Source organism: Callithrix jacchus, chromosome 6, assembly GCF_049354715.1.
Source record: "Callithrix jacchus isolate 240 chromosome 6, calJac240_pri, whole genome shotgun sequence".
Lineage (NCBI taxonomy): Eukaryota > Metazoa > Chordata > Mammalia > Primates > Cebidae > Callithrix > Callithrix jacchus.
Window position 1 is genome coordinate 21,486,006 of NC_133507.1, and position 14,422 is coordinate 21,500,427.

At 49.8% G+C, this 14,422-nt stretch overlaps 1 protein-coding gene and 1 long non-coding RNA gene across 4 annotated transcripts in view; one reads left to right on the top strand and one right to left on the bottom strand.

The window, feature by feature from the left end:
• Nucleotides 1-14,422, bottom strand: part of LOC118154778 (uncharacterized) — a 174,066-nt gene that overhangs the window by 75,830 nt on the left and 83,814 nt on the right. The window lies entirely within an intron of this gene.
• ST8SIA2 (ST8 alpha-N-acetyl-neuraminide alpha-2,8-sialyltransferase 2) overlaps nt 1-14,422 on the top strand; it is a 76,962-nt gene that overhangs the window by 37,373 nt on the left and 25,167 nt on the right. For both annotated transcript variants that reach the window (XM_035303884.3, XM_035303885.3), the window contains exons 2-4: nt 783-845; nt 4,952-5,080; nt 9,494-9,751. In XM_035303884.3, the coding sequence (XP_035159775.1) occupies nt 783-845; nt 4,952-5,080; nt 9,494-9,751 (450 nt within the window). The remainder of the gene's footprint in view (nt 1-782; nt 846-4,951; nt 5,081-9,493; nt 9,752-14,422) is intronic.

A 14,422-nucleotide genomic window follows, 5' to 3' on the forward strand; every position in this document is an offset into this window, starting at 1 on the left:
GCAGGGCAAAAAGTGGGGGGTACTAGAAACACATGGATTTATCCATCCCCCAGCCTAATATGTCAGTGAAGCAGGATGAATCCATGTGGACAAACAGAATGGGGTTTGGCAAAACTGAATAGACAGTAGGAGTGGAAAGGGCCTTAGAGTGCTTTTACTTCAAAAGACTTTCCTACAGAGGAAGGAACAAGGAATCTCATGACCCACATACACCCTCCCCACTTCCCAGCAGAGTGACACCATGTAATACTATTTCTTTTGCCACCAAAGAGCAAACTGCGATCACATTTGGATGGAGGCACTGTTGAGTTAACCTTGCTGCCTCTGTTGAATTTCTGGTGTCTCAAGGTTGGAGAGAATGCAGTGGACAGCAGCTCACATGTGAGTGAAAGTAAGAGAAGACAGCCAGCAGGTGCTGAGTCATGCTAGAGCAGATGCTGAGTCATGTTGAATCACGCTGTCCTTTGGGATTCACCAAGGGAGACTAATCCCAAGGGAATTTATTTTGTGTCTTAAATGAGGGTCTCAAGTGAGAACCTGGGTATGAATTGGATGAATATTCAAGTGGGAAAGAGATCAGGAGAGGATCCAGGAAGTCCACACCCTATAAAATGTTTGGGCTGTGTCTGGTGCCAGGACTTTGCCCATTCTGGAAAGTCCAGAATGAGGTCTCTTCCTCCCTCTGTAGTTTTCCAGGTGGGCTCTGGGATCTCCTGGCAATTGAAGAGGGCTTTGCAAAGATGAGCTGGGTTTATAAATAATGCATTTCCTTTGTCTTGCAGGAATTCGGGAGGCAGAGGTACAATCAGATCAGCTGTGAACAGCTTACATAGCAAATCTAATAGGTTTGTAAATTAGATTTTGTGTTCATTTGTTTTTGCTGTAAGGCAGCTATTAATCTGCTTCTCCTCTTTGCTGGATGGTGCCCTTCTTACTCAGCAAATAGATCTGTTCTGTTTCACTTTGGCTTTGCATTTCCCTAATCACTTTTGGGGGGAGCTGTCAATGGAAGATCACATGAAATGGCCCAAGGTCTAGAGGCTGCAGAGATGGAAAACGAAGATGGGTAAGAGCCACTTTCTGGAAAAGAGCCCACCCGCTTTGTAATGCCTGGGACACCAACGAGCTTACTCAAACTTCCATGTTTGCTGAGCAATGGAGACCCTGAAGGGAACGAGGATTTCCGCTCAATTTCACTGCAGTAGACGGCTTGTCCAGGAGGTTAAGATGGAAAATAAAGCATTCAGGAACTTTGCTGACACCTCTTAAAACATTTAGGGAGTCAACCCAGTAATGTTAACCCTGATTATTGAATGGACACTCCAAATTCTCAGAATGTTTCTACTTCATGTAATGATACAGAACAGTCATTGGCCAGGGGACAGCTGGAAGCAGGAGAGCATGCAAACCCAGGCTTGCTCCTGGCTGTGGCTGCACCGCGCTTCTGAGTCCCCATTCTCTGTCAATGATAAGTGCTCCATAGCTATGGCCTGTAGTCTTATAAGCCTGAACTTAAGGAGCAGTGGAAGGAAGTACCAGGTTATTTGATGTAAACAAAAGCTGCTCCTCAAAATCAAGGCCGTGTTTTGCTGTCTAAATATCCTATTCCCTGTTAGTGTGGGAATAAGAGGTCCATATGACGCAGAGGATCATCTATTGTTTGCCCTTCCATCCTTTTTTAGATCTCTCTTCCATATGAGACCTGTCAGGGACCTCTGTTCCTGACCCTGTATGACTCACTTGAGAAACTGTTCTGTCCCTGACATCATTGCTTCTAGCCCTCTAACAACCTCTTAGTCACCTTGGAGCTTTGAATGAAGCCTGTTATGCCTGGTCAAAAGTGAACATAGCGGAAAGGAAGAAGGCCATGTGCGCCTAAGCCCCTCTCTGTTCGATTATGAAACGATTCCCCCTTTCAGAGAAAGAAGATCCTGCCCCTAAAGCCCAAGTCCCCGGTAATTGAGGGGGTACAGTCCATAGGAATCAAGTATGAGAAGTGGAAAAAACAGTACTGGGGGCAGGCAGCCCTGGCTTCAGCCCCGGTGTTTGTCAGCCAGCACTTGGGCAAGTGATTTTACCCTTCCGAGCACTGGCTTTCACATTTAATTACAATAATAACTGCAGTGTCTTCTTTGAGGAGTGTTTAAGGATTAGAACCACCAAATGTAAGGCTCTATCTAGCCCAGCACCTGATATGTTAAAGGTACTTCATCGATGCTTGTTAATACCCCTGTGGATATATCTGTGGCATCAAAAGAAGGTCACTGGGGCTGAAGTTCAGGGGTCAGGAAGTGATCTTCCTCTAGTATCATTTTGGAAATTGGGGAGGACTGGAGACAGAACACATTCACTGAAGAGGAACATCTCAACTCACCAGTCCAGCACGTTTGTACAGCACAGAGTGTGTAAAACCTGTGAACCCAGGCAGATCCTGGGGTTATCTAGTCCATCCCCTTTATTTTACAGCTAAGAAGGCAGAGTCCAGAAATCTGAAGTGACTTTCCCAAGTCCCCCAGGTAGACTGCACCCGAGCCACAGTTAAAGTCCCATAAGACCATGATGGGCTGTGCAGGATGCCATCCAAATTCACCCTAGAAAGTGGAGAGTAAAACCGAATTTTATCATCATCCACACCAGCATTTCTCTCTCTCCCTTTCTGGCCTTTACCACCTTGTGTCCAAGAGAAGTCTGCAAACCTCTCCTGGAAGTGTCCAAGCAGGTCCCCTCTCTAAGCATCTATGATAGAATTCCTCTACAGATCCTTTTCTGAGAGCCTGGTGCCACCCAGTGTGCCCCAGTCTCTGGGAAGCATCACCCTAGACTGAACTCACCTTAAGCCATGAGATGCCAGCGCACAGTCACTGATTCCTTTTGAGCACACAGCTAGCCTCTTAGGGTAACAACTCCTCATCACCAATATTAAAGCATTTCCGTTCTGTGTACCTACTGAGGTAGGCTTCAGTGAAGCTCCAGTGAAGCTGCTAATTCTGAATTCCGTGTCCCTGAGGTCAGTGCCCCGGCTTATGCTCTCCATAGAAGTTGGTGATACTAAAAGGATGCAGCGATACCAGCTCCTGCTGGTATCACTCATGAGGTGGAGGCCACTGGGGCATGCTCCCTTGAGAACATTGGTACTCCCTTGAGAATTCCAGAACCTCAGGAAATGGTTATCTGTCTCTTCTATACTCTGTTTCTATAAATGGGCAATCTGTGGCTCAGAGAGGTAAAGTGATCAGCCCACAGTCACACAGCTTATGCAATCTTTCCACTGTACCCTCTGCTCCTTGCATGAAAAGAGTAAAAATTCCAAAGGGTTAGGTCTTGTGTATCCTCTCAGAAGTTCCATTAAGGCTGCATGCTAGGAAGAGTTCCTCTGCTGTACTCAAAACTCTTTCATTCTCTATCCTCTGCAAAGTTACAGATATTTGAATTCAAGACAAGTGATATCAGCCCGAAGGAGTCAGAAATATTGAGGAATGGAGGTGGGTGGGTGAAGGGAATGTGTGAGACAGTGTGCACCCCCAAACGAATTCCTTCTCTACCTGCAAAAGTCACAGTAGGGCTGGGCGCAGTGGTGCATGCCTGTAATCCCAGCACTTTGAGAGGGCGAGGCAGGCAAATCACCTGAGGTCAGGAGTTCAAGACCAGCCTGGCCAACAGGGCGAAACCCAGTCTCTACTAAAATACAAAAATTACCCAGGTGTAGTGGCATTCACCTGTAATCCCAGCTACTCAGGATGCCGAGCCAGGAGAATTACTTGAACCTGGGTGGTGGAGGTTGCAATGAACCAAGATTGTGCCACTGTATTCACTGCACTCCAGCCTGGGTGACAGAGCGAGACTCTGTCTCCAGATTAAAAAAAAAAAAAAAAAAAAAGTCGAAGTCCAAGTAGAGCATCGGGTTTAGAACTCACTAACAGGATTTCATCCTTTTTAACTTGGCTGTTTCAAGACAAATGCAGAGGACATAGATGTTTGGTTTGAACTCCTTCAACCTTCCGAATTTGGTGTCACAAATCCACTTATTCTAACTGGGAGAATCTGCTGTCAGCCCAGACAAACAGAACCTTGGCTGTGACCCACATACATCTGTGTGCATCCGGCAGTAAGCCGGCTGACTCTTACATTGCCTTTAAAGATAGAATTGTAACCTAGTTTATAGAAACCTACTAGCATAGATTTCAAGCCAGTCTTGTAACACCTGATGTTCCTGAGTCAGCTAGAAAGGGGTGTTTACCCAGAATCATGATCCGCCCAGGGAGTACAAAGCCAGCCAGTTCTTTCATTCACCCAAGGCTTTCCCAGGATCGATTTCAACCTAAATTCAACAATACTTATTTATGGAGCAGCTGCTATGTCAGACCATTAGGGAATATAAAATGAATGTGGGCGATCCCATGCTTACAGCCTCATATGAGGGACGGACACAGCACAGACAATGGTGTGACAAGCGCCAGGTTTCAAGTAGCACCTCAGAGTTACCCACAAGAGTGATGGGGCTGCCAGGGAGGAGGGTGAAGCCACAGGCTACAATTGCATCATCCTGGTATGAGTTCTTGTTTTCTCTTTAGGTTTGTAAGCCCATCATTTGATACCTTGTTGCCCATATCCCTGCTCCTTGTGGAGTTTATCAAGAGCTTGAATAAGAAAGATTACTCTTCTGACAATGACTGCCAGGATTTACTGGGGGAAAAAACACTAGGGGCAGGGGAAGAAAAATAGGTTTATCACCCTCCTTCCTGTCTCCAAGAATGTATGTGGGTTATACCTGAGGGACAGAGTTTGTGCATTACTGGAAGATAAATAGACTTCCTTCTCTTCTCAGGTAATAACTGCAATTTTGCTCTTCTGGAAAAGTTTACATTTGAGCCCGTGCAAAAACAAAACTATTAGACTTGTCATCGGCTTGCTAACACATCATGCCTACCCTCTTCCTTTTTTTTCCTTCCAGAGCTGAAGTTGTAATAAATGGCTCCTCATCACCAGCTGTTGTTGACAGAAGCAATGAAAGCATCAAGCACGACATCCAGCCAGCCTCGTCCAAATGGAGACATAACCAGACGCTGTCTCTGAGGATCAGGTACTGGTAATTACCTACAGGACAAGTCAAGAAGACTTGGTCTTCTTCAGCACATACGGGCAAATTGTCGCTCTTCATCATCTAAAGCAGTCAGGATAGAAATAAAATGTTTACCTCCCGCTGAGGCAGGTTTCATCTGTAAGTGATTAACTGGAAATAAGAACCCGAGACAAGCCTGGCAGCCCGGCCTGTGTATGTGGCGACTGGGGCCAGGAGGTGGCAGGAGCACCCATTGAGGTCCTGGGCTTAGAAGCAGCAAACCTTGAGCCTCAGGTCAGCAGCAAAGGGCGCCTGGGCAGTGGAGGCCACAGGTGGCTGTTTCTTCCGAGGCATAAAGAGTCCTTACTTGATGGCGCCTGCCTGGTATGCATTCACATCCCCTTTCAGTGACTGTCCCCCAGTTTGTATTTTTAGTAGAGACGGGGTTTCACCAGGATGGTCTCCATCTCTTGACCTCGTGATCCATCCACCTCAGCCTCCCAAAGTGCTGGAATTACAGGCGTGAGCCACCGCACCCGGCTGACTGTTCCCCAGTTTGTCCTTGGAGAGCTACTCCCTCCCTCAGCCCTTGCAGCTTGCGTAGGCTGCCCCTCTCCCACAACATGAAAATGAAAAACTAGAGCCACAGTGGCATTCGGAGAACTCAGGAACGGACATGACACCTGACCCGAAAGCAGATTTCCATTTAGCTGGAGATCAGCTCATCCTGATGTGTGCAGAGTGATGTTTTCAGAGCACTGCAGGCACGATCAGGTAGTGGCAATGGGGAACCACAGGGAAGGACTGACAACTTCGGCATTTTGTACGCTTAGCTCAGATGTCACCAGGACTGACCCAGCAAATATTTTTAAGTATAATCCAACTATTCCGTTCCAGATGTCGTGCTGGGGCCGGGGGTGCTGGCATGAATCAGACATGCCGGGTGGGGACAAGACTGTAAGCAAAGACAACACAGCATGGTCTGACATCCGCATTAGGTGGTGCCGCATCTGACACAGATTTCATCTGTAAGTGATCAACCGGAAATAAAGAGGCATACTGAGGAGAGAGCCATTCGTTTTGTAAGGGGACTAAGAGGACTGGCCAGGAGATGCTGGCCAGGAGCAGTGGGTTTTGAAGGATAATTAGGAGTTCACCAAGCTGCTTTCCACATCCACAGAGTCTATGATCTGGTACCTGTGCACAGTGCTGCAGGAGCAGGAAGCAGGAGGCAGGGAATGAGGGGGTGAGGCTGGGACAGTAGCCAGGAACAGATGGGGAAGGCGTTGATGACCATCCCAGGCCATAGGGAGAGAGGAGAGCAGCCACCAGCAATGTCACCACACAGAATAGGGGATCCCCCCTTCAGTAGGCTCACTGTCCAAATGGAAATGGCCCCGCACCCTAGTTCTTGAAGCTTAGTTTTGGGACATGAGCAGGGCTGGGAAATGGAAAAGCGTGTGCTCTGGAGACCTGGCAGCTGAGAAGCCATCTAAAGTAGCTAACTCCCTGCCACCCTTCACTTCTTACTCAGCGCCTCTTCAGAGGCCTCCTCGTGGCCCTCCATCCCCCTCACAAAGCCCTAACAACTGCCCCAGTTGATCGGGGCACCGTGGAGGCGGCAATGCCACCTGCATTAGTTCCCTGGGGCTGCTGTAACAAATTACCGTCGACTAAGTGGCCTAAAACAACAGAAATTGATCCTGCACAGCTCTGGATGCCAGAGTTCTGAGCACCCCTTGCAGGCTCCAAGGGAGAACCCATCCGCTTGCCCCTTCCAGCCTCTGGTGGCCGCAGAACTCTAGTCCCTGCCTCTGTCTTCTGTGGCCCTCTCCTCTGTGCCTCTACTTTTTTTTTTTTTTTTTTTTTTTTTTGAGGCGACAGTCTCGCTCTGTCACCAGGCTGGAGTACAGTGGTGTGATCTTGGCTCACTGCAACCTCCAATTCCCGGGTTCAAGCGATTCTCCTGCCTCAGTCCCAAGTAGCTGGGACTACAGGCATGTGCCACCACACCCAGCTAATTTTTGTATTTTTAGTAGAGATGGGGTTTCACCATATTGGTCAGGATGGTCTTGATTTCTGGACCTTGTGATCCGCCCACCTCGGCCTCCCAAAGTGCTGGGATTACAGGCATGAGCCACCACGCCTGGCCCTCTTCTATCTTCTATGAGGACACTTGACATTGAATTTAAGGCCCACCCGGGTAATCCAGGATGATCTCATCTCCAGATTCCTATGTCAATTACATCTGCAAAGATGCTCTTTTGAAATACAGTCACATTCTCAGGTTCCAGGGGTTAGGAGGTGGACGTGTATTTTAGGGGGGTCACCATTCTCCCCACTACACCACCTATGAATGAAATCCTCCTGCCAGTACAAGCTACCCATGGTCCCCTATGTCCCTTTCTCCATCCATTGGGTAGAGAAATAGCCCCCGGCCACCCTGCCCCATGAAGATCAGACTGCATCCTTCATAAAAACCCTACACGCAGAATCTCCTCAGCAGGAACAACATACCTTCACCCAGAGGGAAAAAGAATTTCCTCCAACTTCAATTAATCATCAAGATTATCCATAATAAAAGATTCTGCAAGTGATTTGGAATGATGTTTAATAATTGATAATTTCTCATAATTAGTTAGAAATTAATTCACTCACAGAGGTGTTTATTTATGGGCTTTCTAGGGGCTCTCCTTGTTTTTAAATACTTTGGAGTAAGTAATTGCAAGGGTTTCAGCAATTTCCCAGCTACATTAGTTTGTCAAGTCATATAATCCTTGGTAAAGCGCAGTAAATAAAAGCAATGCCTGTTTTCCATCAACGGATACGACTTAGTCTACAAGGGTGGTTTCCCCAACATGACAGCAAGAGATCCAGGTCATTAATAAGGAGAGACAGTGGATGAGAAGCCTCAAGCTCACCAAGTGTTCTCGCTGCGCCCCAGCTGCACCAAAGGCTCTTAAACCTGGACGCACACTGAAGTCACCTGGGGAGCTTTTGAGAGCAATGCTGAGACCTAGGCCACTTGTAGAATCAAGATTTCTCACGTGTCAGCCTGGAGCTTTGAAATACTTAAAGGTTCCCCAAGTGACTGAATGTGCAGCCTGCTAGAATGTACCACAGGCGGTGAACATCTCAAAGCCAGCAGGCTTTCAGGCCTTGGTGTTACTGTCTGTGAGATGGGACAGCCATCCTACAGCGTCTCACATTTGCAAAGTGCATGAAACTTCTGCACCTCCAGGACTCTGAAAACAAAGAACAGCATCTTTGTATCTGTTCCAGATAGGAATTTGCAACAGAATATGAAATTAACTCCAGCTTATCTAGGTCCCCAGTTTCTTTCTCTTTATGAATAGCAAATCATTTCTAAAAATCTTGGGCTATATGTAAACAGTTCTTTAAGTAATACCAGGCTGGGCTTCGCAGGCTCCATGGAGGAAGACTGTGTGTTTCAGGTAAAGCTTATCTGGCAAGTCCAAGAGGACACCCATCCCTTTCCTGACCTCACTCCACCCTTTCTTTGTGCTTTGCTAGATGATTCAATTCGAGAACTTTCTCTAACTCAAAGCTACCCTAGAGCCTAGAGAGCTGTCCTTTGCTCTGAAACAACACAAAGGAGCCCTTCTCTGGGGACCAGCGAGGTGTCGATATTTACAATCTCCCTGCCATAAACACTAGATAGCAACCAGCGGGGCCAGCAAGGGGAGGTGCTCCAGCTTGCAGGATGGCAGGACATCCTCTCAGTGTCTCAAAGGCGGACATGTTCATACACATCACAGTATCCATCCCTCCAGAAAGCCCCTTTGCCCAGAGAACCCTCCCTGGAAGGAAAGGGGCTGGTGAGGAGTGAAAGGCTTCTGTATCTGACTTCCGACTCCTGCACAGCTTTGTCAACCTGTTCTCAACATCCAGGAAGTGCGGGCCTAACAGAGAAACTTGGAATTTGGACCTAACCATTCATTTTCACCCCTGCCAGAGAATGGCCTTAAATCCCCCTTAGAGAGTGAGTGTAATGCAGGGTCACCAAATATCTGGGGGTGCCCAAGATTGAGGGGTTTTCAGGGATGCAGGGCTTTCAGTGCCCAGGCCAGGAAGTCTTGGGGAAACTGGGATGGTGGGCCGCCCCTCCTTCTGGGCCTGCTGTGAGGAGCTCACTTCCAGCTTTAATGGAGTGATCTGCCATGCCATTTTCGCCTCGCAAAGGAAGAGGGCATAATCCTGGCAACTCCATGTTGGCCACCACCACAGTTGCCTCTGGGCCATTTCTGGCCACCCTGCCTGGAACCCATTCTCAAGGGCACCTGAACTCTCAGCATGCTCCGTGTTTTCTGGGCTCCAGCCACCCTGCAGGGCGACACTGGACAGGAAATGCTGGGCTGGCAAAGGGCAGCTGGCACCAGAGAGGCTTTCCTTACACATGTTTGCTTTCCACAGGAAGCAGATTTTAAAGTTCCTGGATGCTGAAAAGGACATTTCGGTCCTAAAGGGAACCCTGAAGCCCGGAGACATTATTCATTACATCTTCGATCGAGACAGCACCATGAACGTGTCCCAGAACCTCTACGAGCTCCTCCCCAGGACTTCGCCGCTGAAGAACAAGCACTTTGGGACTTGTGCCATCGTAGGCAACTCGGGGGTCTTGCTGAACAGCGGCTGTGGGAAGGAAATTGATGCCCACAGCTTCGTCATCAGGTAACATGCCCATCAGGCACTCTGGGCCAGAGTGGCAGGCAGGCTGTGCTTCAGGGGAGCATTGCCAGCTGCCCCAAGAGATTGAAACAAGACAGAGTTAGCCCCTACTCTCAACCATGGCTGCTCATCAGAATCACTTGGGGACCTTTGCCCCCAATGTCCAGAATGTATCTCCAACCAATTAAATCAATGAAGGGGAGGGGAGGGGAAGAGAGGTGAGGCAGGGGTGCGGGCACCCAGGGAGGCCAGGTCATTCTGATGTATAGCCAAGGTTAAGAATCACTGATCCACAGCAGAGGTGGGCAGACGCCGGCCCACAGCCTGCTCTTATAAACAGAGTGTGGTTGAAACACAGCCACGCCACTAATTTTTGTATCATTCGTGGCTGCTGTCTCACTACAAGGAGAGTGGAGTTATTGGGCACCGTGAAGTCGTTGGGTGGAATTGCAATGTCACAACAGAGAGATCATATCGCCTGCAAAGCCAAAAACGTCATTATCTGGCTCTTTACCGAAAAAAATTAAACTCTTTTAAGTGTCCTGGAAGGGGAAGCTCTACTAATGACTCTATTACCCTGCTTTCAAAATCTGGGAAGTGCGAGAGTAACAGAGAAACTTGGATTTTGTAACTGACCGTAATTTTCTCTAAGATAGCAGCTCTCAGTTTCCAGCTGCCTGGGACATTTGCACATAAGGTTGCCCATAGGCCCGACACATGACCCCCAACCCACCACAGTCATGGAAACAAGGCCTTGCTGTCTCTTGGTCAGAATTAGGGCATGCAGAGCATTGTATTTCACTGCAGGCGGCTCCCCGGCCCTGGCAGAACTGCATACGTTCTCACGTTTCTGTGGTGACCAAAGACAGCCTTGTTCTGGGCTTTGGGAAGCTGCCTTATCGCAGAGTTCTCTGAACCTCTGGACATGGGAAGAAACCATGTCTTTACTCTTGGCATCCACTGGGATTGAAAACGGTACCGCAGTCTGCCAGCCAGAGTCTTCTCATCCTCTGCCAGGCCCAGGTGGGCCTGCCACATCCAAGGACTCAGTCCCTGTTTTTCAAAGTCCTTCAGTCTAAAGACAGTTGGAGGGAGAGTCAGGGGAGGGGAAAGGAAGAAGGAAATGTGGCAGGTCTCTCTGATTGGAAGCCAGAGGAGTGATGGGTGGGCATTAAAGGTGAGTATGTGGGGGCCAAGGCTTCCTCCCAGGGGGTCAGATTCCCTTCAGGGTGCCAAGCAGTATAGGGGGTCCCTTCTGAGCTAATGCCACATAGGTAAGCCATGCCTCTTCCTTGGTGACAAGCCATGAGTTCTCACGGTGAGCTTTACACACCCCATGAAGTCCTGACCCTGACCCAGGAATTTTTAGAGGCAGATTTGGGCCACAGTTTCCTTTTGGGACCCTTTCACACAGTCAGCAGTGTGGACTGCAAAGCTGTGCCTTGGCTCTGCTACCCATTTACCACAGGACTTGGAGCGTCTCATTCTGCCTTTCTGGGACTCAGTTTCATCATCTGTAAAATGGGCTGGGTGGACTGGCTGGCCTTGAGGCTCTTTCATGATGAATACAGTCTGTACTTGGGCGCAGTGCTTCCCAAACTTTACCGTGCTCAGGAGTCACCTGGGCTTATCGACATGTAGAGTTCTGGGGTCTAGGGTGGGGCCGGCCACTCAGCATTTCTAATAAGCACCCCAGGGGATGCACTGCTGGTGTTGACTGCACGTGGAGAGGCGAAGCCGGGGCGTGCTCTGCCTCACCCATGGGAGTCAGGTCCACACCCATCCACACAAACTGGGGAAATATGGATCAAAAATGCCAAGGAGCAAGCAGCTGTTCTTTGTCCCTTAGGCCTTTGTCCCTGGCTCTGAAACACCCACGTGTCTCTTCGGGGTGTTTTAGGACAAGATGATGCAGCCCCATTGTGTACAGACCTACGTTTTACATCAGGGATACAGTACCCAGAAGTGGCACTAGCTCTCCACCCCACTGGGACCATTCCTCTGGGTTCTTCCCATGGAGGAGTTTATTCCATGCCCTGCACTTGGAAACATCCTGCAGGTCAAAGCTCCACACTAACAGTGAAGGCAGAAGCATTAAATGAGACGGCACACGTGAACGTGCCTGGGACGGAGTCTCCCACACAACAGGGGCTCTAAGCATTAATTCCCATGGACTCTGTGTCTCTACTCGACCCACCTCACCCCCAGGTGGTGAGCTCCTCCAGAGCAGAGCGGCTGTGCCCATCTCTGGGCCTCCAGTCCAAGGCTGTGCCGGGCCAGAGGAGGGTCTCCATGTGCCTCTGCTAGAATGACAGATGCTGTAAACTTCCTGCTAGAGGTTTCTGTCTCTGCCAATCCAAGTCTTCAATCCATTCACCTTCCTCCTCCGTGGGAGAAACACAGAGACATGCAAGACCTCACCCTGTCTCAGAACACTCTGTGTGGGGAATACATGCTTGTAAGTCCCGGTGGGACACATGGCACGCAAAATGCAATGATCTTGCAGAATCCGGTGCCTCCTAGGGCATTCAGGGCAGGCTCCAGCAGAAGCAGCATTGGAGTGTGAGTGCCTCTGACCAGTGAAAGTGGTGAGGAGGAGGGCACAGCAGGAAGAGAGACATGGAAGCAAGAAGGCAGGTGCATGGATCAGGGAGGGCACTGCTCCAGCAGGCATCAGCTGCACAGAGTGCTGCTGGGAATGGATGGAGGGCTGGTCCCAGGAGAGCCCCATGGTCCTGCAACGCCAGGCTGAGGCTGAGGACACTGTGTCTATCTGGGATCGTGTGTGCAGCGCATAAGCTCTCAGATGTTTGGGGATCAGGATTTCATTGTGCATACATACACATACACACACACACACACACACTTTCTTCCACAGGGAGAATCTAATGAACAAACACCATTCCATGGATAAATCACATCGCCATCATTGTTCTCCCTTACCATACTGGCCACTTAGAATGTACCAGGTGCTATTCTATGCGCTTCATGTTTAGCTTAACGATTCTCACAACTGTTCTGTAAAGAGTGCTCTGTTTGCATCCTGGCTTTGCAGTGAGGAAATTGAGGCACAGAAAGGCAAACCCCACGCAGCTAGTGAGGGCTGAAGCCAGGCCGTGGACCGGGCAGTTGGCCTCCAGTGCCTGCCCAAGCTGCCTGTCATCCTGCAGAGCACTCAATGTGTACCTGTGGGTGTGGTGGTTTCTGGAAGAGAGTGACTCCTTTCCTGCCCAGAGCCAAGCCCATCCAAGCAATGCAGCCCACCTACAGCCCACCCAGAAGTCACTTTGGGGGGCCTGGCCTACCGTTGGACAAAAGAGAGCCTAGATCCGATTGAACCCCTTCCTAATGCCTCCTCCTCACCTCACTGAAGCCATTCACATCTGGTGGGGAAGGAAGACATCTAGACAGCCCACTTAGGGCAGCGCTTTCCCGACCCAGCATCCTCACTGAGGCACAGTCATTGGAAAAGCTTGGACTTCACATCCCCTCCCTGCCTCCCTCTTGTGCCTCCTGCTTGTAAGGTATGGAGCCCCTGCTGTGAGCCGAGTCCTATACTGAATGAGGGCTGGGGCCTGCCTGCGAGGTGCACGCAGCCCCTCTTCCCATTGGCCACAGCATATTCCAGAAGGTGGCATCCCAGCCAGGCCCACACTGCAGTCGGGAATGTGTTTCCTCCTGCACTGTCCTGGGCTATCTCGTAAGCCACCAGGGTCGGGTGCCACAGCCCCTCCTGCCCGATGGGTGCTTCCAGTCCATCTGAACTGCATGGAGACCACTTGGCCCTGCTCTCAGGACCTGGAGCTTGGCCGAGAATTGGTCCCAGACCCTCAGGAAGGCCATGGAAGCCCGGCTCAGCCACGTTTCAAGCCTACAGGAGTAACTAAGAGCTGGGCAGCCCCACACTGGCTGATGTGCTGCCGTGACATGTCAGTCTCTGAGGCCGTGGCGAGGGCTCCTGAAGGGGAATTGACTCAGGGCAATCCTAGCCCCTTGCAACGTTTAGCCACAGTCAAAGATGGCAAGGCCTAGGGGCAGGGATGAGAAGAGGGGATATTTTAGGGGGTTCAGTGTGAAATCACAGACAGGCTTTTTAAGTGAAATATACCTGAGCTTCACTCTGGCGGTTCCCTTTCTAGCTCTGGGACTTTGGGCAAGTTCATTCTCACACACTGGGCCTCCATCTCCTCATCTGTAACAGGAGGGTGATTAAAACCAGGTCAAAATAAAACGAGCCGATCTATGTGAAAGGCCCAGCCCGTGCCTGGCACACACCGGGGGCTCCAAAAATATTAGTTTTCTTTCTGATCAACCGCTTTTTCTCCTCAGTTGTTGAAGAAGGAAAGTCCTTGCTTAAAGGGGGACAATGCTGCCCCTGTGGACTTCTACCTTTGATGATCACCTGTGGTCCCTTGTGTCCAGGTATCCAGCCTCATTTTTACCCTTAACTGGATTTCTCAGACTTATTTCCACTGGTCAAAGGGCTTTTCCACCAACAAATCCTCTGTGCCAGACAGCAGCCAGACCTCCCCTGCTATGCCCCCTGCTGCCATCCCAGTCCCAGACACAGGCAGGAAACCCAGGTGTGCACACCCAGGCCGGGTCTCCCATAAGGAAGTCGTCAGGTTAAATAGCTGAGGCTGTCTACCCAGCAGCCTGACTTGTCAGCCTGAG